Below are 26643 nucleotides of genomic sequence, written 5' to 3'. Positions count from 1 at the left end.
TTCGTAGTCTTGCGTTCCTCTCTGATTGCAGTCAAAACTGACCTCTATTTTATCTCCTTTTTTTTTCAAAGCCTTTCTTTCATACTCCAATTATAATCCAAATTAGGCTCCGATTGATTGCTTTTGAGAATCGGTCACTCGCCCTGCAAGCCTGGGGCTGCGTTCTCGAGGGTGAGACAATGGCTTCCCGGTGCCTGCTTTCTCCGCCCGCCACTCTCTTCGCTCCTATCACGGAGTTACCTGGCGGCCGGGCGATCTGCAAATGGCTCCACTGGGATCCTGACCCTCTGGTTTCCCTCCAGAGGGGTTTTGGGGGGCTATCGCGCCCTGTAGCACCCCCTTTTACCCTCGAGAACCCGGACTTTCTCTTACTGAGAAAATCCCGCTTGCGACGGGTCCGTGGCTCGACCGGAAGTCAGGAGGGAATGGCATTTCATGTGGCATTCACTCCCTTCACTCTTCAGCCCTGGCCTTCACACAAATTCATTTAGGTCTGGATAGATCAGGCCCATAGATCAATGTTAGCGCTACCCCCAGCATGAGGAAATTTAAAGGACTGGCTGCTTGAGCAGGGGGCTCCACAAAGCCACCCAACTTCTATTTTAACTTCAGGAAGGCTTGTTCAATGTTCTGTCACTGGATGTTGCTTATTTTCTTGGCTTAGTCCAACAGGACCAGCTCTGCTATTAGCCAGTGTGAAGCAGCTGCCTCAGGTTGCAGGTGCTGAGGGTATGAGTATTGGGGGAAGCTCAGTGGTGGCAGCTATCCCAGACTGTGCCTCTTGAGGATCCCCACTAGTCACTCTCCTCTTTTAAGATGCCATGAGACCCTTTGCATACCCTCCAACATTTCTCTGGTGAAAACAGAGACGTCCCATTCCATAATGATAATTTTACTATTTTTATCCCTACACATTTGACTGGGTTGCCCAAGCCACCCTGGGCAGCTACCAGCAAATATAAAAACATAATAAAACATTATACAGCAGGCACGTCCAACAGGTAGATCGTGATCTACCAGTAGATCACTGGACGTCTGTGGTAGATCACTGGCTCCCCTCAAATAAGCTTAACAACTTTGACCTGAAAACCCCCCCCCCAAAAGGGGGTAGATCAATGCTGGTTTTTAACTGTGAGTAGATCGCAGTCTCTTGTGAGTTAGCCACCCTTGCTCTACAGGATTCCCTTCAGATGGCTCAGGGGGTCAGATAACTCCATACCCTCCAACATTCCTCCAATGAAAATATGGACACCCTAAGGAAAAGCGGGACGTTCCAGGATCAAATCAGAAACTGAGATGGATCCTCTAAATCAGGGACGTCCCTGGAAAATAGGAACACTTGGAGGGTCTGCCTTTGCTGTTTTTGCTTCAACAAACTGACATGGCTACCCCTTTGGAAACAGCCTGCCTAAGTCCCCCAAGGCCATTTCCCTCATGTGAGGAGAGGATAGGGCTCCATTGCCCGTGTTCTGAAGTAATTCCATGGCTGATCCAGTTGCTTTCTGCCCATGGAATTGAGGGGCAGCTGCCATCTTGTCCTTCACCTCCAGCAACAAAACGTCTTGGGTTGATCCTGCCTCAGAGAATAGATGTTGGGGACTGTGAATATGGTGGAGACAGGGGGCTGACCCGGGAAAGGGAGCCACAGGTTTATGTGGCTGGGAGCCACCTGACAGGCAGCAGCCAGACCAGGAGGAGGAAGAAGAAGAAGAGTTGGGGCAGGATGAGGTGGAGGAAGAAGAAACTGTTCAGCCAAGAGGTGGGCCAGTTGACTCCCCACCTTCCCCTGCTCTGCCATCTCCTAGAACCAGGAGGGGCTTGAAGAGGAATGAGCAGCAGCAGCTTCCATGCAGAAGTCGCCCTGTGGGAGCTGCTGTCGGCGTTTCTCTTGCCAATAAAGTGTCAACTAGCAGCCATGCATCTTCCTGAGCTGCTGCAGTGGGCCATGATTGTTATGTTCCAGTGTGTTTTAACCAAAAAAGCAAAGCCATACACACACACATGCAAAGCCCAAGCTCACAAAATCCCTTGTAGCCCAAATCCTCAGACTGAACAAGGAAGCAGACTCGTGTTTTAAATAATGCCATAACAAAAAGTTCAAAATGGTTGCAAGTCCTTAACTTTATTAATCTCAAACTTCTATGTTTTAAAACAATTTCTAGCCCCTGTGGAAACATGTTGGTGCAGGCAACTCTCCCTGGCTACCTAACCCAGAATGTCTCCCTTTGAGAGATGATCCTCTTTCTCAAAGCAAGGGAGTGAAGAGGGGCTGCTGCCATTGTGTCAGCAAAGCATTTTGAAAGTAAAAGGGGACAGTGTGACAGTTTTGCTTTGTTCTAAGGGGAAATGGAAGCTATGAAGCAGAAATCCAGTTTCTCATCTCAGTTCCCTTTACAAGGAAATTAGCCCCCCTTCATATCAACACAGAAAATTCAGTGTTCAACGATGAGTCTTCAGGCACATAGCAAATGCCTTTCCTTTACCTGGTGGAGCTTAATTGAGCACTACAGAAAATAAGGTAAATTAGGTTAATAACATAAAAAACTATAATATTTTAGCATTACTAATCTGAAATATTGTTAAGACTGAGAAACCTTGACTAAACCTTAACTAAATCATAATTTTCTGAATCAGCAAGGCTAGAATTTGGCAGGAAGCAAAATATTATATGGGCAAAATGAGAGATAGATGCTCCAAGGAAGGCGTATTTATTCCAAAATTCTCCTTTGAAGGAGGTATTTTTTACCTAAGCTTTCTCAATTATCGAAGAAAAGCAAGATTTGTTGTTTAGTCATTTAGTCCTGTCCGACTCTTTGTGACCCCATGGATCAGAGCACGCCAGGCACTACTGTCTTTCACTGCCTCCTGCAGTTTGGTCAAACTTATGTTGGTATCTTCGAGAACACTGTCCAACCATCTCGTCCTCTGTCATCCCCTTCTCCTATTGCCCTCCATCTTTCCCAGCATCAGGGTCTTTTCCAGGGAGTCTTCTCTCTTCATGAGGTGGCAAAGTATTGGAGCCTCAGCTTCATGATCTGTCCTTCCAGTGAGCCCTCAGGGCTGATTTCCTTCAGAATGGATAGGTTTGATCTTCTTGCAGTCCATGGGACTCTCAAGAGTCTCTTCCAGCACCATAATTCAAAAGCATCAATTATATGGTGATCAGCCTTCTTTATGGTCCATCTCTCACTTCCATACATCACTACTGGGGAAACCATAGCTTTAACTATATGGACTTTTGTCGGCAAGGTGATGTCTCTGCTTTTTAAGATGCTGTCTAGGTTTGTCATTGCTTTTCTCCCTAGAAGCAGGCATCTTTTAATTTTGTGACTGATGTCACCATCTGCAGTGATCATGGAGCCCAAGAAAGTAAAATCTCTCACTGCCTCCATTTCTTCCCCTTCTATTTGCCAGAAGGTGATGGGACCAGTGGCCATGATCTTAGTTTTTTTGATGTTGAGCTTTATACCATATTTTGCGCTCTCCTCTTTAACCCTCATTAAAATGTTCTTTAATTCCTCCTCACTTTCTGCCATCAAGGTTGTGTCATCTGCATATTGGAGGTTGTTGATATTTCTTCCGGCAATCTTAATTCCAGCTAGGGATTCATCCAGCCCAGTCTTCGCATGATGAATTCTGCATATAAGTTAAATAGGCAGAAAGACAATATACAGCCTTGTCGTACTCCTTTCCCAATTTTGAACCAATCAGTTGTTCCATATCCAGTTCTAACTGTAGCTTCTTGTCCCACATAGAGATTTCTCAGGAGACAGATGAGGTGATCAGGCACTCCCATTTCTTTAAGAACTTGCCATAGTTTGCTGTGTTCGACACAGTCAAAGGCTTTTGCATAGTCAATGAAGCAGAAGTAGATGTCTTTCTGGAACTCTCTAGCTTTCTCCATAATCCAGCACATGTTTGCAATTTGGTCTCTGGTTCCTCTGCCCCTTCGAAATCCGGCTTGCACTTCTGGGAGTTCTTGGTCCACATACTGCTTAAGCGTGCCTTGTAGAATTTTAAGCATAACCTTGCTAGCGTGTGAAATGAGTGCAATTGTGCGGTAGTTGGAGCATTCTTTGGCACTGCCCTTCTTTGGGATTGGGATGTAGACTGATCTTCTCCAATCTTCTGGCCACTGCTGAGTTTTCCAAATTTGCTGGCATATTGACTGTAGCACCTTGACAGCATCATCATTTAAAATTTTAAATAGTTCAGCTGGAATATCATCACTTCCACTGGCCTTGTTATTAGCAGTGCTTTCTAAGGCCCATTTGACTTCACTCTCCAGGATGTCTGGCTCAAGGTCAGCAACAACACTACCTGGGGTGTACGAGACATCCATTTCTTTCTGGTATAATTCCTCTGTGTATTCTTGCCACCTCTTCTTGATGTCTTCTGCTTCTGTTAGGTCCTTTCCACTTTTGTCTTTTATTATGGCAATATTTGTACGAAATGTTCCTTTCATATCTCCAATTTTCTTGAACAGATTTCTGGTTTTTCCCATTCTATTGTTTTCCTCTGTTTCTTTGCATTGCTCATTTAAGAAGGCCTTCTTGTCTCTCCTTGCTATTTTTTTGGAAATCTGCATTCAATTTCCTGTATCTTTTACTATCTCCCTCGCATTTTGCTTGCCTTCTCTCCCCCACTATTTGTAAGGCCTCGTTGGACAGCCACTTTGCTTTCTTGCATTTCCTTTTCATTGGGATGGTTTTAGTTGCTGTCTCCTGTATAATGTTACAAGCCTCCATCCATAGTTCTTCAGGCACTCTGTCCACCAAAAGGTTACCCTCAGACAAATCCAGTCTCTCTTAGGTCACCTAAATTTCGCCTGCCTGGTAGTATCCCCGGGGCGCCCCTTCTGTGCCTGCCTGGCTACATTATCGGCGGGCCTGCGTGCCCCCCAACACAGGGTTCGCCTTTCCAAGGCGGTTAATTCTGACTTGGAAGTTTGGCTCAAATTCCTGGACAATTACAATGGCATCTCTCTGTGGCAAGACACCATGTTGCTCCATGCTGATTTTCAGGTTCAATCCGATGCAGCAGGTTCGCTAGGGTTTGGGGTTTATTTCAAGGGTCAGTGGTGTGCTCAACACTGGCACCCCGATTGGCAGGGAAAACCCATCACACGTGACCTTACCTTTTTAGAATTCTTTCCCATCGTAGTGGCAGTTCATTTATGGGGGGAGGTATTTAGTAACCACAGGTTGTGCTTTTGGACCGAAAATCAGGCAGTAGTATCGGTCCTATCAACACAATCTTCACGCTCCCCAAGGGTTGGTAGTCTCCTACGTTCCTTTGTCCTTCTATGTCTGGAGCGGAACATCTATTTTTCTGCCAAGTTTGTGCCGGGCGTTAATAATGACATTGCGGATGCTCTGTCTCATTTCCAGATGGATCGCTTCTGCTTGTTAGCGCCAGAGGCTCAGCAATTGCCGGAGCCTTTCCCGGAGCACCTCTGGAGCCTTGGGAACGTGAAATGATGAAGGGAGTATTGGCCGCGTTAGCACCTTCCACACTAAGATCATACAAAAAGGCGTGGGCTGACTTTTTGAAGTTCCGTAACCGGGCAGGCAACGCTAACATCGCATCCCCTCCCTCAAAGGCTGAGGTCTTAAAATACTTAGTGCACTTAAAAAGCTTAGGCAGAGCTGCAAAGACCCTAAATATTCAGTCGGCCACAATATCCTTCTTTTGTAAGGCGGTTTACTTCGCCGACCCTTGCATGGACTTCATTGTCCGCAAAGCGCTGGAAGGGTGGCATAGGCTACAGCCTCCTAGTAATGACAAAAGGAAGCCCATAACATTCGACATCCTAAGCCAAATTCACAGAAAATTGAGAACCATCTGTTGGTCAAAATTCGAAGCCCAACTATTTTCAGCAGCCTATTCCATCTCATTTTTTGGAGCACTCCGGATAGGGGAGGTGGTATGTGAAGGGGGCCAGGACAATGCTCAACGAGGTATTTTGTTGAATGATCTGACCCTTTCGTGCTCAGATTTGATTTTGCAGGTGCACAGTTCAAAGACCGACCAGCAGGGAAAAGGGTCCCTCATTAGATTATTGCCAACAAGGAAGGCTGGGCCCTGCCCGGTAAAGGACACCAGGCATTTCCTTTACCTGAGGCCAAGTTTGTCTGGCTCCCTATTAATTCACAGTGATGGGTCTCTCCTCACTAGGCACCAATTCACACGTGTGATGCGTATGGCAATCGCGGCTTGTGGCCTCAACGCAGCGGAGTTTGCAGCTCATTCCTTCAGGATTGGGGCGGCTACCACGGCCGTACACCTGGGCCTCTCAGCGGAAAGAATTGAGGACATGGGGCACTGGAAATCTGATGCTTACGAAACCTATGTTAGAAATAATCAACGACTACTTTCTCTATACCTGATCATATCTTGTCATTTCATTCCCCTTTAGGAAACACGAGAATTCAGATATGGATCATGGGCCACAGTATCCTTCATTGGGCTGCTAAGCGGGCTGTTGTGACTGGCATGGGGCCAGGGCTGGGTTTACCCCCAAACATAGATGTGACATGGATGGTTAGGGGGGGATGCGATGGGCCGAATTTATGCCAATGGTCAGGAACAGAGCCGCGAACTCTTACCCCAGTGTTAGCATTCTGTGGTCATCTTTGTTGGAAAGGCGCACTTGGTGGGGTGGAGTTTGGGAATCCAAAGGGTGCATAATTATAATTTGTTTTGCTTTTATTTTGTTTTGTTATTTGTATGAGAATTGAGGAAATCGTGGAAGGGAATTTAGGTCGACTTTAGAAAAAGGCTTTAAGAATAAGCACAGATGTATAATTATTGATGTGTATAAGTTAAAATTGGTTTTTCTAAAATGAATGAAATATAAAAAGGTTAAAAATTGGGGACAAGAATTTGTTGAACCAACAATTTGAACTGGAATACAAGAAGGGGAGGTGTGGGGAAGTCAGGGAAATATGTCATTGAAAATAAGGACTTTGAATTTTATGTGTTTTTAAATTTTTTTTGTTTCTTTTTTGTGTGTGTGTGTGTTTTTGTTTTGATTTTTTTGATGTATTATAATGGAAAAATCTTAATAAATACCATTTTTTTTAAAAAAAGGAAAGGCGCACTTGGAGAGATTGTCGCTCCCCTATTGCAGTGAACAGAGCCCAAAAGTCCCTACAATGTACTGTGGCACGTAGAATGGCAGCTCTGGGGGGAAGGGTCATTGACCACCCCAATATCCAGTATGCCAAGGTGGCCCTCTACAGAGACGATGGCGTGCATCTTTCTGATGCTGGAAATGATGTGTGGCTGAATGATATCACTTTAGGGATTAGGGATTGGTTACAGGCTTGAGGGTATTGGTAGCGAGCCTGGGCTTGAGTGGCGGTAGGCATTGGTGGGGGTGCAGTCTATTGTTATTCAGATGAAGGGGGAGAGGGAGCGCCATCACCTTCTCCCAAATAAAGGGTAGTCTGGTAAAGGATTCCGGGGGGCGTGGCCTTGTCCTAAGCCTATGGAGGTGTGGGCCTCCCCCGGGGGAGGTCCTAGTTGATGTGCCTCAGCAGGACTCCTCCCACTGGTGGTTAACTCTCACCGGCCAGGTTGGTTAGTAGTAGGACCAATGCCTAAGCCAATACTGCTCAATTCCTGTAATCAATAAAGTTGTGGCCTAATTTGACCCATTAACTCGAATTCTTGTGTCCTGTGTCTGGCCGAACCCCCAGGCTGTGCCAATGCGCCACGATCATTTGTTTCAGGAAACCAGGTCTTTGCCCGGAACTTTGTGGGGGACATTCTTTGGGTGCCAGCCACAGTAGTGGGAGTCACTGGACCTCGCTCGCACCAGGTGGCACTCAAAGACGGACGCTTGTGGCGCTGGCACATAGACCAGCTTAGGCGCACGGTTGGGGACTTAGACACTACCGTGGTGCCCCCAACTGCGCTCGTGGCTCCGGAACAGACACTTACAGATGGTGAGGCTCCACCTACACCTCTCTCGCAAACTGCCTGCATGGAGCCGAACCAAGCCACTTCAGAGGGTCTGCCGGACTTCCCACAGACTCAGACCACTGCTGTGCCTGACATTCCGCCAACTCCACTTGCGGAGGTTCCACCCACAGCAGCGGATCCAGGGGACTTGGTTTCAACGCCACCTAGGGTCGGCCACAGCCTCAGCAAGAATTGGGCGGCCCCCTGGACTTGGCTACCGGTCCCCGGCAGTCTGGCAGAGTTTCCAAGCGCCCAACTTATTTAAAGGACTATGTTGTTGAACATGTAACACTGTTGGTCTAATGGAAGTATGTGAAATGTAACCGATATGCTTTTGTGCCTAATTGAACTATTGCGTGTAGTGCTGTATATAAGGAAACCATTACGATTGTAACTAATGCCTTATCTCGGTGGGGAGGGGTGTTATGTACTCAAGTTCTCACCCTGGGCCAGCAGGGGGATACTGTAGATAGTTATGCAAATAAGGGATCGAAAGTGACGTTCAGTGATTGGATAGTTTTAGAAAATTGTTAGTTACATTGTACTGGAGCTCTATATAAGCAGGCTGGCTGAACCCTTCAGTTCAGTTCTGTTCTGGCCTGTGAATAAACAAGAGCTGTTGAAGAATCGCTGTGTCATCTAATATGTTTACCCACAACTTAACAAAGTGTGAGCCTCACACTGCTAGCTTTTGCTCTCTGTCATGACCCAGCACAGTCCAAGAAATGATTTACAAGAAGGAGTACCTATAACGACCCCATTTAGCTTTTGTTTTCTCAGAAATCACCTGTTTGAGCAGAACTGTGTGCTGGGCAGGGGAGGGGGAGAGGAAAACTTGTAAACAGGATGTAATTTCTGCTCCAATATAATAAAAACCCAAAGCAACTTTCCGCTTTCAAGGTTATGCAGGATAAAAAGTTGCAAATAATCAGCAGCAGAGCATTTAGTAAGAAATACGTGCCTGTACCAGTTTATTAGGCTTTTGTCAGAGACAAGCTCAAAGTACGTTGGTGATTTTAAACTGCATGGGGGTTTTCAGTCTCTGTTTGGGGTGTAATAAATGAAAATCTTCCCTTATTCCCTTATGGGGGACACAATGAGCCCTCATAGAGTCCTTTGTAGGTTCTCCATCGGTCGGAGGAAAAAACAGAGGCCAACCAGAGAATATTGAGAAGCAAAGCAGCTTGAAAGCCTGATCTTTATTGAATTGTTGCAACAGGGTGCTCCCCTTACACACAGGAAAAGAGGAGGACCCAGAATCAAGGTGTGTCCGCCCTTATATAGACATTTTCAATTGCCCACCTTGGAGTCAAAAACCACCCCAGAAACATACCTGCATCACAGAAGGGGTGCAGCTCAAGACCACCACCCCAGATACATCATACCTACATCACAGGAAGGGTGGGCTAAGGCAGAAATCTGATTGGGTTGTTTACCTACTGTCTGGCAAGTTACCTGTAAATGTTTACTGGACTGATACCCTAGGCAGCCTGGCCAGTCTTTTGTAATGATAAGTACTTAGTTCCTGAGCCAAGTCACAGGCTCACCCTATTCATACACAGATATACCCTTAAGACAGGATTTGTGAAGGAAAAGACAATGGGGAGGCTCCTCCATTTGACCTTGCAAAGAAAACCCCTGGTCAGCCTGGGAGTCAAAATGGCTCCATGGCTGCTCTCCTGTGCAGCTTCAGACATGTGGCCTATATATATACATCTATGTACGTGTTTGCCTGGTACATTTATGAACCTTTATTATATATGTAAGACCTTAATTTATTAATTTCAGGGGTCTCCCATCAGAAGTATGTATGTCATTTCAAGATCAAAACCGGTGATACGCGGTCATCACTGCTGATCTTCAGTGCACAGCTACAACAAGGCACAGCCTATCTGTGAGTTTATGGACATTCCCAGCCTATGGACCTTGACAGTGAAACCTGACAGGTCTGAGCATGTGAACCAATATAACATCCCTTATGATGCTTTTCCATTCTCAGAGGAGGGCGACCAAGATGATCAAAGCTCTGGAAACCAAGCCTTATGAGGAACCTTTGAAAGAGCTGGATTGAGGGGCTTCCTGATTCCGGCGGTGGAAAATGGCGGATCCCACATGATCGGACCTCAGCCGTTCCGATAATTCAGGGCTGATATGGGGGTAATTAGCCCTGGCAGCCTCCCCAGGGCAGGAGAGGACTGTCTCGACGACCCGTGGTTTGCCCCAGATTGCCGATGTGGCAGACGGCAGGGGCACTGGGTCACGGAGCAAGGGACGGACTGACTCCTGTGACGCCACCCCATAGCTGGACGCATCTGTTTGGGAAAATATAAAGATTTGGAAAACAAACAGACACGCTCTGAACTGACGAAGGTGGGGAAAAACCTGCAGTATGTACAGTCTCTGGTGCAAAAGATCGAACTTCAAAGAGATCCTCATCATGATGTTTGGAATCTGGAGGGGCTTGGTATTTTTTCTTCTCCCTCTAACATTAACAATTCGTATTGCATGCCAAGCCTCATTAAGAACCTAAATTGCTCTTCAAAAAGTGAGTACAGATGGACTTTCATATATAATTGGGACCTATTCGCAGCCGCTTTTCTTCTAAGATTTGAAATGCCTGTTAAAGACGAAAACAAAGAACAAAGGACAAAATGGCTTCTACCCACCACGCACTCATGGAATATCTTAAATACTTCCCTGATTAAGAGACACAGGAGCTAACTGATGGTTGGTCATAAAGACTGGAAACAATATTATATATACAACTGTTTGCAAAAAGATGTTTTTTATTATGAGCGAGAGAGAGGGCTAAATGGATGTCTGGCAGCCCCCCTCTAGGGCCCAGAGGGGAGATTGGGTGGATTCCAAAGGCCAATTGTTAACTGTCTGATATATGGCTACATTGCAAACAGTCTGCTTAAGAATAAAGAAGGAGGTTTCTCTCTGTTTCTTTGATAACACCTGGACGGGAAAGATCAACGATTTGGGAGCTGCCAAAATAACAATTATTCTCAAAGAGCTGGACAGAACCTTGAAATTGGATGCAATTAAATGAAGTGGTGCGATGAAAAAACCAAAACAGCTAAAAGAGTACAATATACGGACAAATCAGCACTCCATAGAAAAAAAAGTATCTGTTTTCTGACATGAATGAGGATCGCAGAAACAGAGTCAAAACGTGGAGGAAAAAAATCGGATATGGAATTATGAAAAACATTGAGGATGATGAGAGGCAGGACTATGATGTTATAAGGTTTTAGGGGAACATCTTGCTCCGGTGCTTAGTGAAGTTATTAATGATGTTCTACAAGGAGGGAAGATTCCAGATTCATGGAAAGAGGCACACATCACATTAATACCAAAAGCGGATGCTGAAAAGATGGACGTAAGAAATTATAGGCCGATATCGCTACTTAATAGCGATTACAAAATCTTCGCAGATATTTTGGCGAACAGACTCAGGAAATACTTAACAAAATCTATTCATAAAGACCAAGCGGTATTCCTCCCTAACAGGCAATTAAAAGATAACGTACGGCATATACTGGACATTATTGAGTACTTGGATCTCAGGACCGACATCCCTGCGGCGATGATTTTTATCGATGCCGAAAAGGCTTTCGATAATGTTTCTTGGAGGTTTCTATTACAATGCATGAAAGCAGTAGGAACAGAAGGACCATTTTTAGGTATAAAAGCAATATATTCAAGCCAAAGGGCTAAACTGATTATTAACAACAATCTCACCAATTCCTTTACAATTGCGAAAGGCACGAGACAGGGGTGCCCGTTGTCTCCCCTTTTATTCATCATGGTTTTGGAAATAATCGCAAATAAAATAAGGAAAACACCAAAAATAAGAGGCATAAGAATTGGAGAAAAAGAATATAAATTAAAGGCTTACGCCGATGATTTGGTATTGTCTTTAGAGGACCCAATAGAAAGTGCCAGTAATGTCCTAGAGTTATTAGAGGAATTCGGTAAATTGTCTGGGTTTAAGTTAAATAAAATAAAAACTAAGATCTTAACAAAAAATTTGGCCGAAGATGTAAAAAAACAGCTAGAGTTAAAAACAGGTATTAAAGTGGTGAAAAGGGTAAAATACCTGGTGCACTCAGATAACATCTGAATGTCCTCACAGGACCCATGTGACATTCTCTTGTGCCACACGCAAGCACACGACACATGAGTGTGATCAGTGGCTTTCCCAGTAGTAGAGGATAACTACACTAAGGTTTGGAGAGAAATTAAGAAAGACCTAGATATTTGGAATAGGTTAAAACTGTCCTGGACAGGAAGGATGGCCGCAATTAAGATGAGCATTCTTCCGAGATTATTGTTTCTATTCCAGAATATCCCGGTAATTAGAGGTACGGCATGTTTTAAGAATTGGCAAAGAACTTTAGCTAAATTTATATGGCAAGGGAAAAGGGCAAGAATTAAATTCAAACTCCTCACGGATCTAAGAGAAAGAGGGGGTTTTGCAGTTCCGAACTTAAAACTTTACTATGAGGCCGCTTGCCTTTGTTGGATAAAAGAATGGGCCATTTTAAAAAACACGGATTTGCTGGATCTAGAGGGATTTAACATCAGATTCGGTTGGCATGCTTATCTGTGGCATGATAAAGGAAAGACCCACAGAGGCTTTTCTAATCACATCATTAGAGGCTCGTTATTAGAAGTTTGGAACAGGAACAAAAAGCTGATTGAAAAAGACACTCCTTGGTGGCTCTCACCAATTGATATCTTAACAACTAAAAAGTTAAATCTGGAATGTGAAAGATGGACATACGAAGATCTCCTAGTTAAATCAGAAAGAGGGTGGAAAATTAGACCGTACGAAGAGTTAAAGGATAAATTAACTGGATGGATACAATTTCACCAAATTAATGCATTATGGTACGATCATAAAAAAATAGGGATGAGTGGAAAAAAGTCCAGGTACCAGGTGGAAATCTTAGAAAGTAATACTAAACTTCTATCCAAAATGTATAACCAACTGTTAGACTGGGAAACTAGAGATGAAGAGGTGAAAGGAGTCATGGTCAAATGGGCCAGAGACCTTGGATATAATCTGGAGTATGACAGATGGGTAAAACTTTGGAAGAAAGGTATGAAGTTTACAGCATGTGCTGCTCTCCGAGAAAATATGGAGAAAATGATGTATCGTTGGTACATCACCCCGGCAAAACTGGGGAAGATGTATAAGACCGGAGACAGCACATGCTGGAAATGTAAAACTAAAGAGGGTAATTTCTTTCACATGTGGTGGACCTGTGATGAAGTGAAAAGATTTTGGGGACAAATTTACGATGAATTAAAAAAAATACTGAAATACACCTTCCCCCCAAAACCTGAAGCGTTCCTTTTAGGTATGATCAGAGAGGAGATCAAAAATGAAGACCAAACATTCTTTCAATATGCAATGGTGGCCGCCAGGATTCTGTTAGCGCAAAACTGGAAAACTTCAAACATCCCCACCATTAGAGAATGGCAAATGAAACTATTCGAGTATATAGAATTAGCAAGAATGTCACAAAAAATCAGGCATCAAAAAAATGTAAAGTTTACGAACATTGAAATTAAGCTAGGTATTACCAAAATCACAGTGGGCGGAATTTAAAACCTGCGATGTAAAGAGCTGAAAGAGCTGATATGATACAACTGCAGATAGGTTATGAGTTTATCTTGCCTAAACTGAGATGGAAGGAAGTCAATTGAGTGATGTTATGTTGGTTTGTTTGTTTTATGTTTATAGGTGTTTTTCCCCCCTCTTTTTTTCCTTTTTAGTTTTTCTTCTCTGATATTATCTTTGGCATTTATTAACTTTGTTTTTTTAATATTTCTGTATTTTTTGATGAGAAAGCGCTTCGGAATTCAGACCGTGGGAAGCCAAAAGAAAAATTATTACAATTTGGAAGACAATTGGACTTTTTTATTTTAGTTTTTTATTTTTATTGGATTTGATTTGATATGTTAATTGGATGTTTTTATTGGAAAATTAATAAACGCTTTAAAAAAATAAAAAAGAAGGAGCTGGATTGAGAAGAGATAAGATAGCCATCTTCAAATATCTCAAGGGTTGTCAGATGGAAGAAGGAATAAGCATTCTGCAGGCTGCAGAGCGGGTTTAGAGCCTGCACGACACGCTGGCTTTGCAAACCAGGCAGGCAGGAAGGACACCAAACTTTCCTCAGAGTGATCCTAGACTGACAGCAAAGCCTGTGTCTTATCTGACACCCTCAGCCTTAGGGGACATCATGCAGGGGGCCCCCAGCACTGCTCCCTTCAAGGGTTTCTTGCCTTCCTTTCCCCCAGCTGGTACTCCAGCTTCCTGCAGCCCTGGGAGCTGGAGCTCTTTCCACACACATCCCCCAACTCAGTTTCCTTGCAGACCAGGCAGGCAAGTAGCATTTCCATCTGCAAAGCCAACTGAGAAGTGTCTGCAGCGGGAATCTCTTCTCCCACGCTCTGAGTATCAGCAGTGGCAATTTTAATCTGAAATCTTTTGACACACTGTACTGCGGTAAGAGTTCAGAAACAACTGATGCTAATAAAATTCTCTATGGCAGAATGCTGCTATCACTATGCATCTTTCGGACTCTGAGATATGATCAAAAAAATAATAAAACGGTGCAATCATGTATTGCTCAGCAACAGAGCAATAAATGCAATAAATTACTTATTTACCCTGCTTAATCTTGGAAAGGGGAAAGTAGTCGTGGCTTTTTGTTATCTTGGAGCAGAAATTACATCCTGTTTCCAAGTTTTCCTCTCCCCCATGCTTGATTAGCACACAGCTCTGCTCAAACAGGTGATTTCTGAGAAAACGAAACCTAAATGAGGTCGCCCTAAGCTGAACCCAACACACCTATCACGTGTCTATTTTGGTACTGTCAGGGAACTGACATCTGAGCCAGGAGTGGAGGCAAGGCTCCCAAGCGATGCCGGAGAAGGGCCCAGCAGGGAGAGAGGGGACTCATCGGCTGGGGAAGGAAATCAGCGTGACACCAGGGAGAAAGGGGGGCAGAGGGGGGCTTCGGAGAGGTGGCTCCAGGACTCTTCGCTGGAGACCAGCGGAGAGAGCACGGGTCCTCCGCTGCCCACGCCCACCCTGTGCAGAAGACTTCCGCGCAGGGAGGCTAGGTGGAGACTTGGCGTCAAAGAACTTTTATGCTGGAAGAAGTTCAGGAAACGCCCACTGACGGATTCTGCTAGCGACTGAGACAGCCACGGAGTGAAGGCTGTCCAGCCAGGGAAAGGTTTAACCAGGCAACCTTGCCAAGAGTGGCGGCAATTTACGCACAAGCAACCCCATACATTCATTACAGGTACTAAGGCAAGATGGGAAATCCCCCAGAGCCATCTCTGAGGGCGGAACATCCTAGTAGGTGTTGATTCAAGCCAGCAGAGCCAGCGAAGTTCAGAGGAATTTGGCCACCCTCCAGGTGCCCGACTTGAATCCTTGTTGACCTCCTGTCTGCGACTCCCGGCAAGATCAAGGCGAGGTCTTTATCGGCGATTCTTCCCAATGTGAAGAAGAACACACCACTCCTCCCCCTCCCATACGCCGGGGGGGGGGGAGAGACAGACAGAAATATATTTACATGTCTTTATTCCTGTCTTTCCAGCAGTACAGAGAAATCATGTCTGTACTCTCTCATCCCAACTGCAGAGAGAGAAACTCCACCCATGTACTTCCAGTACAGGGTCATGTGCCACTCTGAGCTAACATCCGGTGCTCAGTGCACTGAATAGACCGTCCCTGGTTCCCACGGTACAGTCCCATAACATCAGCTTCCTGTTTACCATTCCAGCCACCTGGAGCTCGCTTCTGCATTGCTCCTTTTTCGTAACATCCTCCCCCAAAAGAATCAATGCGTGTTGCGGCAAGCAAAGCGTGATCCAGAGAAGAAAACAAACAGTTGTTATACACATAACACTCCCCTGTTGTTTCAGTTCCACCCTTGGAACTCCCCGCCACTGGTTTCCCCAGTGTACCTCTCTGGTTGTCTGGTTTCCAAGGAATGAGTGCATCTGCATTACCTTGGCTAGCAACTCTCTGTTGTGTCTTTGTCTCTGACTTAGACACAGCTCCAACCTGTCCTCGGTTGTGTACAACAGCAACACATGCAACAGCTACGTTAGCAAACTCTTTTGAGTACCTCTTGGGTGGTGCACCCTTTGTAACTCTCTCAGACCTTCGTATGAGGTGCTGATCCTCTCTGCTCACTGGTTCAGTCTCAGGACTCTTTGGAGAACCAGTTCCAATAGTAAACAGTGGTTCATCCTTCACCTGTGAAGGTCTATCCGTTGTGTAAGATTTTCTCTCAATGACTGTGACAACTGAGCTCTCCGAGCTATCACTGTCACTCTCAGTACCACTGTAATCTGTAAAATCACCATCATCATCTGAATCGTCCTCAGTGGGAAATGTGTGTCCTATCACTCTCTCCTGTTCAGGAGCACTCTCTAGAAATTTTGTGAGAATCACCTGACCAGATTCAGACAAAATTACTCTGTAGAGAGCCTTTTCATATCCCACAAAAATGCCTCTGGCATTCTTTACTCCACCTGGAGCTTCTGTCCTCACATGAGACCCAAAAACCTTGAAATGGGCAACAGAAGGTTTTCTATGGAACAGTTTCTCAAAAGGAGAACTTCCCAACTCTTTTGAAACCTTTCTCATCTTCGTATAACAGAACGACATTAGCGACTCGGCCCAGAACTCATGTGGCAGATGTGAACTAAGCAATTGCGCTTTCATCCCCTTTTGCAATTCTTTGTTCACCCGTACACAGACACCCCTGTTCCACGCTTCCTCTGAAACAGCAATCTTGTGTCTTATCCCTTTCTTCTGCAGGAACCTCTGGAAATCCTGTAAAAGAAAAATCTGCTTCTCATCTGTGAATAGACAATCAATGTTAGCATCATGCATATTCTTAACTTTGTCACAAAACTCCTGAAACCTCTCCAAGGCTTCGTGTGGCTTTCTCAACACGTAAATCCAGACAAAGTTAGAGAAATGATCCACACACACAAGATAATATCTTGCATTGCCTCTAGATGGTTCTAGAGGACCAATCACATCAGCATACACCCGCTGAAATGCTCTGTTGACCCCGGTCATCTTCTTTCTCACACCTGCAAGAGAAACTAGGTTAGACACAGATGAATTACATTCCATGTAATCACTTTGGTCAAAAGTCAACAAATACAGTCCATCTTTCTCTCTGGCAGAAAGAAATAACTCTCCATCTTTGTAGATTTTGCAGCTCTCAGCATCATAGGACAGTCTCAGTCCTTTCTTTGCAATCTGTGAAACACTCAGCAGATTGAACTTCAATTCAGGAACCAAGTAAACATTGTTTATAGTCAAGTTCAGACTCTTAAGATACACAGTCCCTATCCCGGTCGCTTCCAGCTCCTGACCGTTGGCCTGTTTCACAGCGAAGCTTTGCTTCTTAAACGTTGAAAAAAGTTCTCTGTGTGGGGACATATGAACCGTGCTTCCTGCATCGATTACAAACGCGTTCCCAACATCTGGCGTGGTTCCTTTCGCCATCAAAGCCTTTGCAGGTTTCACCGAAGGCTTGGTATGACCTTTGCCTGACGCCTCAGGCTTAGCTGAGCGGCCCTTCGCTCCTTTTGGCTGACGTGGCTTCTTACAGTTCCGCTGAAGATGCCCAGCCTGTCCGCAATTGTAACATCGGACAACGTTCAAAGCTACAGCATCCTCTCCAGTAGCCTCATCGGTGGGGGAATTAGAACTCCGTTCCTCCCTCCCCCTGTCCTTTACTTCCAGTGCAGCAAGCCGGTTGTGTTCATCCAGAACCACGGCACTCAGGGGAGGTGGACAAGGTAAGCCTCCCCCCTTCTTGGCATTCATTGTGAACCCAAGTGTCAGCTCTCACTTTCAAGCCAGTAAAATCCAAAAGTCACTCCTGGGCTGTTTTCAGCCTTCACTAGCAGGCAATCTGCACGCTGTTTTCCACAGCTGCGTAATTAATCAAAACAATTCCTCTTCCCAGGCTCTCTGAGCCATTCGTAACTTTCCAAGCCTTCTGGCTGTCGTTGCCTAGCAACCTGCTCAGGACGGGAATTCTTATCAGCCACAAGAATTCCTGGTATGCAAGCCTTTCTTTCAGAGCTGTTTTTCTTAAACGCAGCTCTTTTTTGTGAACCAGAGAATAAATCTTTCTGCGTTCACTCTCTTTAGCCCGAAATTCAGCATACCTTTTTGGGGCTCCGTTGCCTTGAAAACACTCCTCTCGGTGTCCAGCTGTCTGTTCAGCTTCTGGCTGCAGGCAGACGCTTTCTTTATCTCCTTAGGTGCAGAGGATGGCAACGATTCATCGACCTCTCACCACTCAGGCTGATTCTCATGGATCAGATAACCATCGGCAAATTGCTACCAGATGTTGATTCAAGCCAGCAGAGCCAGCGAAGTTCAGAGGAATTTGGCCACCCTCCAGGTGCCCGGCTTGAATCCTTGTTGACCTCCTGTCTGCGACTCCCGGCAAGATCAAGGCGAGGTCTTTATCGGCGATTCTTCCCAACGTGAAGAAGAACACACCACTCCTCCCCCTCCCATACGCCGGGGGTGGGTGGGGAAGAGACAGACAGAAATATATTTACATGTCTTTATTCCTGTCTTTCCAGCAGTACAGAGAAATCATGTCTGTACTCTCTCATCCCAACTGCAGAGAGAGAAACTCCACCCATGTACTTCCAGTACAGGGTCATGTGCCACTCTGAGCTAACATCCGGTGCTCAGTGCACTGAATAGACCGTCCCTGGTTCCCACGGTACAGTCCCATAACATCAGCTTCCTGTTTACCATTCCAGCCACCTGGAGCTCGCTTCTGCATTGCTCCTTTTTCGTAACAGTAGGTCCCCCAGCTCTGCAGAGGGGAAAAGGTGCTGAAAGTCTAAATCTCAATAGGAAGTGATCTGACCATGGCAAGGGACTGATGTTATAATGCCCCTCTTTCAGATCACGCTCTTCTTGCCCAGTTGAGAAAACAAGGTCCAGAGTGTGGCCTGCCACATGGGTTGGGCTGTTGACATGTTGAGACAGCCCCATGGTTGTCATGGCAGCTATGAGGTCCTAAGCCACCCCAGAGCTGGTCACCTTGGCATGGATGCTGAAGTCCCCCAAAACCAGCAGTCTACGACTCCTCAACCCCCCCCCCCCCGAGAAGCTCTTTTGGCTCAGGCAAGGAGACTGCTGGGCAGCGAGACAGGTAGTAAGGATATCAAACGTCATTAAGACCGATTACAATAGTTTGGGGTATTTTGTTGTTTTCTGAAAGAATGTGATAACAAAAAGTTCGAAGTGGTTGCAAGTCCTTACTTTATTAACCTCAAACTTTTAACTATGTTTTAAAACAATTTCTAGCCCCTATGGAAACTTGTGCGTGCAGGCAACTCTCCCTGGCCACCTAACCCAGAATGTCTCCCTTTGAGAGATGACCCGCAAACCAAGGGAAAAAAGAGGGGCTGCTGCATTCGTGTCAGCAAAGCATTTTGAAAGTAAAAGGGGGAGAGGAGAGTGGGCAGTGTGACACTTTTGCTTTGTTCAGGATGCTCAAAATGAGTAATTCTGATGATTGCCTACTATCATCTAAAGAAATAATTTTAGCAACATGTAATAAAACTACATCGAAATCAAACAATTCTCTTTCTTAAAGGCATATCTGGGTAGATGTTACATAGAGAGGTTTCAATAGCCTGTTACATTAATATGACAAATGTGTCTATTTTACATCTGAGCTTGATTGTGTCGTATTGCAGTGAGGCAAATCAACTATAGGTTCTGCTCCATTGTCTCTAGAACCAGCCAAAGTGGGTATGAAAAGGGGTGCCAAAGTGGGAAGACTTGCCATAGCAGCAGCAGCTCCTATAAGCCCACCTTGGGTTGCATCATGTCTTGTGCCAGTTCTACCTGACCCTGAGATGCTCTGGCTCACACTCTTCTAGTCCTAGGGCTTGCTTTCGAACCCTTTCAGCATCCTCAGCTAGATTATTGACGAAGCTCGACAGCATCTAGTAAGTGGTGGCAAAAGACACCTCTGCTGCTACCAAGCTTCTAACTAGCGAAGGCGGGAATAATTCTTTTGTATAATCGGTTATTTTCTTTATAACCAGATCCCTGGTCATTTCTTTCCCCTGAGGAGACTTAGTCACGGCCTTCAGTTCTTCAACAGGCTTCCTGGCCAATCTGGCCAGCCTCACTAAGGAGCCATCATCCAGCTCAAATCTCTTGTAGAAGGCAACCAGGGACCCAAGCAAGAGGGCAACATCACAAGCCAGAGGAAGGCCTGGAAGGGGAATCTCATTGCTGCAAGCAGATGCCAGGGATATTTTCCACAGGTGGCTCTTCAGCACAGATTTCTTCTTTTCTATGACCTCAGATGAAAAGTTGGGAAGGCTGAGCAGGAATGCAAGTCTCTTCAGGCAGGTCTCCACCAGTCGGGGGAAATCATACTTGGCAAGGTCCCAGGAGGAGAATAAAAAGACTTGAGGGATGGTGTTCCTGAAGCACTTCCTAAGCTGCTTCTTGAAGTCATTCCTCATCTTTCCAAGGACTTCCTCTGCATTGAAGGTATTTGGGTAAGACCGTTCCATGATGATTTTCCATACTCTGAATTTTCTGCAATGCAAATGGGTCACGTGACAAATGATGTGCAGGAGGCCCTCAGCAGACAAGTTAGTGTTGAAAGGGCTCCCTTTAAGCAGAACAGTGTGTCTCTGCACATGCTAATGCAATCCTTTCACTGCCCCCCCCGGTCTATTTTAATGCAAATAACAGGATAGGTCTAGAGAGGGTTGGAAGAAATAACTTGACACACTTCAGACATGAGGCAGAACCTTGTTGTCATTGCATTCTTATATTAATAAGTCTGTGCCCAGTGTGCATCTGATGTACTGCAGATGCTGGTCTGGTTGTGCAACCATGGACGCCACGTGCCATGAGCAGCCGAATTCTCCTCATAGCACTGCTCTGCTCCCCCAGCTTGCCATTTACACCCCAGCCTGTGGATTTTATCCAACATTACTCATGCTCAGAGCACACCGGCTGAAATGAATGCACCTGATTAACTAGAAGGTTAAAAAACTGGGAAATTTGTAGCTCCTTTGCAAATATTGTACAGTGCAGTAGTAGGAAGGCCAGGTTCTGGGTAGTCCTCTTCCATCAATGCCCCGCGGCTTAAGTGCCGACAGCTCAGGTGCTGCAGAGACTGGCACAGAGGCAACAACAGCAGAGGTGAAGGATTACTTCCATGGGATGCTTCCACAGGTGATCCTTTGGGACTTCCCAGAAAAGGCAGCATCCCCGCTGGCAAACGGGCTGCTTGGACTCTGGCTTTGGCTATTTGTTGCGATCTTATCTCATCCTCGCTGGTTACCTTCACTTTCTTTTTTGCTTTTAGTGGTGTGAAGATCAGGACGAAAAGGGTATAAAAGAGAGGCAAACAATGAGAGAAGGTAAGAGAAAAGCGCGAGCAACCTCGAAGCAAAACGTCCGAGAAGACGACAGAGCTTGGCTGCAAAAAATCGGTTCAGCAGCAGGTAAGGAGTAGAACTTTTCTCATGATTTCCGTTTCTTTTTCATAGAATCATAGAATCATATTGTTTTTGAGCTTGTTTGCGTTAAAGGAGACTTCTTGCTTGGCAGAACAATTGTTGTTGCTGTTTACCTTATACCTTTTTATTGTTATTTTTTACATTTTTATTGTTATTATATTAACCATTGCATTATAGCTATTGTGATATCATGAACTTTTCTCATGATTTCAGGTAAGGAGTTGAACTTTTCTCATGATTTCCGTTTCTTTTTGAGCTTGTTTGCGTTAAAGGAGACTCTGAGCTTCTTCCTCGGCAGAACGATTGTTGTTGCTGGGGGGTATTTTCCCTTTTACTTTTTTATTTTTATTTTTACCTTTTACCTTTTTTCCTTTTTATTGTTATTGCATTAATTATATTATAGCTATTGTGATTATATTATATTATCATATTATATCCAGTGGTTTTTTTCTTTAAAAATGTTTTGGGATACACTCATTTGACCATTCAAAACCACCTTTTTATACTTCAAATCGGGAAGAATAAATACAATAAATGGACAGAAGTGCAAAGAACATGCATTACCTCATATTACACAGCTGACAGCTCACAGTAACTTCCACACTGGCATGAGGTTGTGTGCACTAACATCTTCCTGATTCCTTTCTGGGAAGGAAAGGAAGTCGTCATCGGAGGTGGTAACAACAAAATGTTTAGGGGTACGTGTACCCCTGCACGCCCCCCCAGAAAAAAGCACTGATCATATCGTATTGTAAACAATTATATTATTACCAACAATGAGGTTCTAGAAGGCTGCCCTTCTTACTCGCGGCAAAGGGAATACGGTAAATAACATGCCACAAGTTGCTAGTGCTACTTTTAGAGTTTTAAGTAACTGCCCTGAAGCCAATGCGACCGGTCTCCCTTTCGCGTGTTAGTTCAATATATCCCTCTGCAGAGCCCCCCCCCCTTGATGGGTATTATTCCTGAAAGGAAGCAGCAGGAACACAGCTGTGCCCCAGCACTTGCTGACGTGCAAAAATAGTATCTGTGAGCTACTTCTGATTAGAGAAACTGCATGGCATATGAAACTTCCCTTCTCCATGCACCTTAGTCCTGCTGCAAAATCACCTCCCCATATCAATACAAACAAACAAACAAACAAACCCCCACTGATAACACCCCACACTTATTGTATCATGCAGTTAGGCCCTCAGGATGTCTTTAATTCTAAAAAGGATTTTATGTTCTTTTCTTCCATACCTGTATTTCATTTATTTATTCATTATATTTATATAGCTTTCAGGACAAGATAATGTTGCTGATAATAGGTTGTCTTCAACTAATATTTACTGAGAGTAGACCTATTAAAATTAATGGATCTTAGGCATAGTTATTAATTTCAGTGAGTCATCGCTGAGTAAAAGTTAGTTGACAAGAACCCAATGTGGATATTTTCCCCAGTATTGAGTATTGCCCTTTAAGAATATTTCTGGGCTCTTTCTGCATCTCTTATTTTGACCCTCTGACTCCTTTTTTTTTACCTCCCCCTTGATGACATTTCTAAAAATATTATTCTTTTTATTGGTGACTTTTGTAAAAGTGGCAGGGCAAGACTTGACCAGAATATACGAGGGATATGCGCAGCACATTGACTTATTTATTTATGAAGTGTTTTATCCAAAGTTTTAGCCAAAAAGGGGAATCTTTAGTGGGGTGTAAATGCTTCCTTTAGACGCATCTCTAGAGGAATGAATAATTTGAGTTCAAAAAAGACCCACATCCCACATAAACATGTTTTAAGGGTTATGTGTGAATGCATGCACATATAGATTTCTGAGAGATTGACAACAGGGACAATTCTTCACTGTATTGAGATACTACCAACTGCTGCTCAAACAACCCACTGGTCTTAGAGATATGCCCTATGTAAATTGATCCCCCCCAATAAACCATGGATTGTAAATATGTCCATAAAAGTGTGTTGAAGGCTATTATTTAACTATTATAGTTGAGAAGAATCCAATTTATTTATGAAGTGTTCTATCCAAAGTTTTAGCAAAAAAAGAGGAATCTTTAGTGTGTGTGTAAATGCTCCCTTTAGTTAAATCTCTAGAGCAGGCATGGCGAAACTCAGCCCTCCAGATGTTTTGGGACTACAACTCCCATCATCCCAGGCTAACAGGACTAGTGGTCAGGGATGATGGGAATTGTAGTCCCCAAACAGCTGGAGGGCCAAGTTTGGCCATGCCTACTCTAGAGGAATGAACAATTTGAGTTCAAAAAAGTTCCACATCTCACACAAACATGTTTTAAGGGTTATGTGCGAACTCATGCACATATAGATTTCTGAGAGATTGATTGAAATACTACCAACTGCTGCTCAAACAACCCACTGGTCTCAGAGACATGCCCTAAGTGAATTGATTTTACCACATAAACCACGGATTGTAAAGATGTCCATAAAAGTGTGTGGAAAGTTATAATCTAACTATTAGAGTTTTCTTCTCTTTCACAGATAAACTGAGCCACAAGGAATCACTGCCATGGATCCTGCCATAACAATAGAAACCTTAAAAAAAGACCTTGCTGAAATGAAGTCTGCTTTGGAGAAAAACCCATTTGAAGCTGTTTCAGCTGAAGCTCAACAGCAGTCAAATTTGTTAAATAATATCACCTTGACAATTGCCATCACAGGAAGATCAGGTGCTGGGAAATCATCTTTTGTCAATGCCCTGCGAGGAATGGATGATCAGGAAAAGGGTGCAGCTCTGACTGGGGTGACAGAAACAACAATGGTGCCACAAGAATATTCACACCCCACATTCCCCAACTTCAAAATTTGGGATCTACCAGGAATTGGAACAGCTAAATTTAGTGCAAAGGAATACCTAACAAAGGTCAGTTTCAGCAATTATGATTTTTTCATCATCGTCTCCTCGGGACGCTTCACTGAGGATGACACCAACTTGGCTCTTGAGATCCAGAAAAATAAGAAGAAATTCTACTATGTGCGCAGCAAAGTGGATATCGATATAGATAATGACAGGCGGTCAAAAGGCATCGATGTGGGGGACACCCATGAGATGATGCAGTCTGAGAAGGAAACTCTTGACACTTTACGGAAAGAAAGCTATGATAATTTGAAGGCGTTAGGTGTGTCTTCTCCAAGGGTCTTTCTAATATCGAGGTGGGATTTGAGCAAGTATGATTTCCCCCTGCTTCAAGACACTATTGAAAAGGAACAGGATGAAATCAAGAGAGATGTTTTAATTATGTGTCTTCCGATTTTAACAAAAGATAGCATTAAAAAGAAAAAGGTTGCTATGGAGAGCCTGATATGGAAAAAAGCCCTGGTGAGTTGTTCTGTTGGGTTGATTCCTCTCCCATTCCTCTCGCTTGGCTGTGACGTTGGCATTGTGGCTTGGACAATGAGGGAGATCTGCAAAGTTTTTGGCTTGGATGAAGATTCCCTCAATATACTAGCAAATCGTGTGGGGAAACCCGTTGAGGAGTTGAAATCTGTTATTGAACATACCCCAAGCACCGATAAGATCACGGCAGAATTCGTCATGGATCTCTTGAAGAGGTCAGCAATGTGGGGAGCAATCACAGTGGTACAGCTGGTTCTGTATTTCATACCTGTGTTGGGGTCTCTCTATGGAGGGGGCAGTTCTTTTGCTAAGACATTCTGCTTGCTGAAGAATTTCCTGGAAAACGCTGTGAAAGATGCAGAGAAAGTTCTGGCAAAGGCTGCTGAGCCCAAGAGACGCAAGTAAACAGCCAATACATCTACCTGGGAAGAGACATCCAATCTACCTGGGAAGAGACACCCAGATGCATAATCTCATCTTTCTACCACAGCATCAACCAATTGCTCCCTTTATTACTCTTCAGCTCAGCACTCCTAGGGTTGCCGTATTTCAAAAAGTGAAAATCTGGACACAAAAGTTGAGTGTTTTGCTTATTGGGGGGGGGCAAAGTTATAGAGATGGGGTGGGGAGGGCAAAGTTGATGAGCTTTTTTTGGCAAAATCTCCAAAAAAAGAGAAGTTTTTGAGCTATTTTTAAGGAAATTCACACAAAAAACCCAACACTTCTGACATGGGTTGCCATGGTTTTCCATATGTTTTCACAGACATTTTTACCAATTTTTGAAAATTCTGCCTGGACACTACTTCCAACGGATGAATCCCAGACATATGGAAGTCCTATTGTAACAATACTTAATCAGTAGCCTGCCTGGGTGATTTTTGACCAGTTAAGAGGTTCCTTATCTGCTACCTGTCAGTGTTAAAGTGATGGATGTCATCCAAGGCAATTTTTTTTTTTAAAAAAAAAAAGATCAAACCGCGGCCTCCTCTACTTCTCCCCCTCCGACATGGAGCAAATTTGCAGCAGCAAAACATAAATAATGGAGAAAAGAAGAGAAGAGAAATTGCTTCAGAGAGTTCTGTTGCTGATAGGCTTAAGTAAATTGTGATGCAGAATTAATGTCTGAAGGATAATTTAGCAAAGGTGAATCTTAAAATTACAGCCCTGGATCAAAAAGTTACTGATCTTAATGAGGAGATATCAAAATCCGAAGCAGTTCAAATTAAACAAGATCTAACACAGATATCGTCTTGGGTGGGATCCTGCGAGACATGCTTATCCATGCAAAAATATACTATATAGTTTTGTAGCCTTTAGTATATTTTGTGGTTATTTTGTTATTGCTGCCTTTAAAAATGTTTTAATGTATTCTCTGCCTCCTTTGATCGCTATTCTTTTCTTGTCTCTTATTTACTTAATCTCAATAAAATAATAAATATTAAAATTATAAGAAATGTTTTTTTCTGAATCCTCCCTACTGCAATTATTTCCCCAACTGTTCTAATTTTTATTTTAAAAAATCATTTATTCCAGGCATGGGAAAGCTATAGGTGTCAAAATTTAGGTGTCCTAACCTGAACCACAAGCCTGTTTTCTCTCAGCCTCCTTGTTGTAATGATTAATCTTTTCTTTTCTTCACCAGCTGGGTGGGTGGGTAGGGGAAGCCTGAGCCTTTGGGGAGGGTTTTTCCTCGGGAAGTAAGCATACACATACCCACAAATTTCCTTGTATT

The 26643-nt window shown here is 44.1% G+C and overlaps 3 protein-coding genes and 1 pseudogene across 6 annotated transcripts in view; 2 read left to right on the top strand and 2 right to left on the bottom strand.

Annotated features, from left to right (window-relative positions):
* LOC128418433 (interferon-inducible GTPase 5-like) overlaps positions 1–25344 on the top strand; it is a 49213-nt gene extending 23869 nt beyond the window's left edge. The window contains exon 2 of the mRNA XM_053398099.1: positions 24056–25344. Within this exon, the coding sequence (XP_053254074.1) occupies positions 24084–25316 (1233 nt within the window). The 5' untranslated portion in view covers positions 24056–24083 and the 3' untranslated portion in view covers positions 25317–25344. The remainder of the gene's footprint in view (positions 1–24055) is intronic.
* LOC128418419 (interferon-inducible GTPase 5-like) overlaps positions 1–26643 on the bottom strand; it is a 169620-nt gene that overhangs the window by 58799 nt on the left and 84178 nt on the right. The gene's annotated exons all lie outside the window — the stretch shown is intronic.
* LOC128418426 (interferon-inducible GTPase 5-like) overlaps positions 1–26643 on the top strand; it is a 219045-nt gene that overhangs the window by 138501 nt on the left and 53901 nt on the right. For 3 of the 4 annotated variants that reach the window (XM_053398093.1, XM_053398090.1, XM_053398091.1), the window contains exon 1: positions 21439–21543. The exons of the other annotated variant lie outside the window; for it this stretch is intronic. The gene's annotated coding sequence lies outside the window, so the exon portion shown is untranslated. Of the gene's footprint in view, positions 1–21438; positions 21544–26643 lie in introns of those variants that run through there. 4 annotated transcript variants of the gene reach the window in all.
* LOC128418446 (interferon-inducible GTPase 5-like) lies at positions 19769–20615 on the bottom strand (annotated as a pseudogene).

This window comes from Podarcis raffonei, chromosome 8 (genome assembly GCF_027172205.1).
Source record: "Podarcis raffonei isolate rPodRaf1 chromosome 8, rPodRaf1.pri, whole genome shotgun sequence".
Classification (NCBI taxonomy): Eukaryota; Metazoa; Chordata; class Lepidosauria; order Squamata; family Lacertidae; genus Podarcis; species Podarcis raffonei.
The sequence above is the reverse complement of the archived record's forward strand: the minus strand, read 5'-3'. Positions and strand labels throughout refer to the sequence as shown.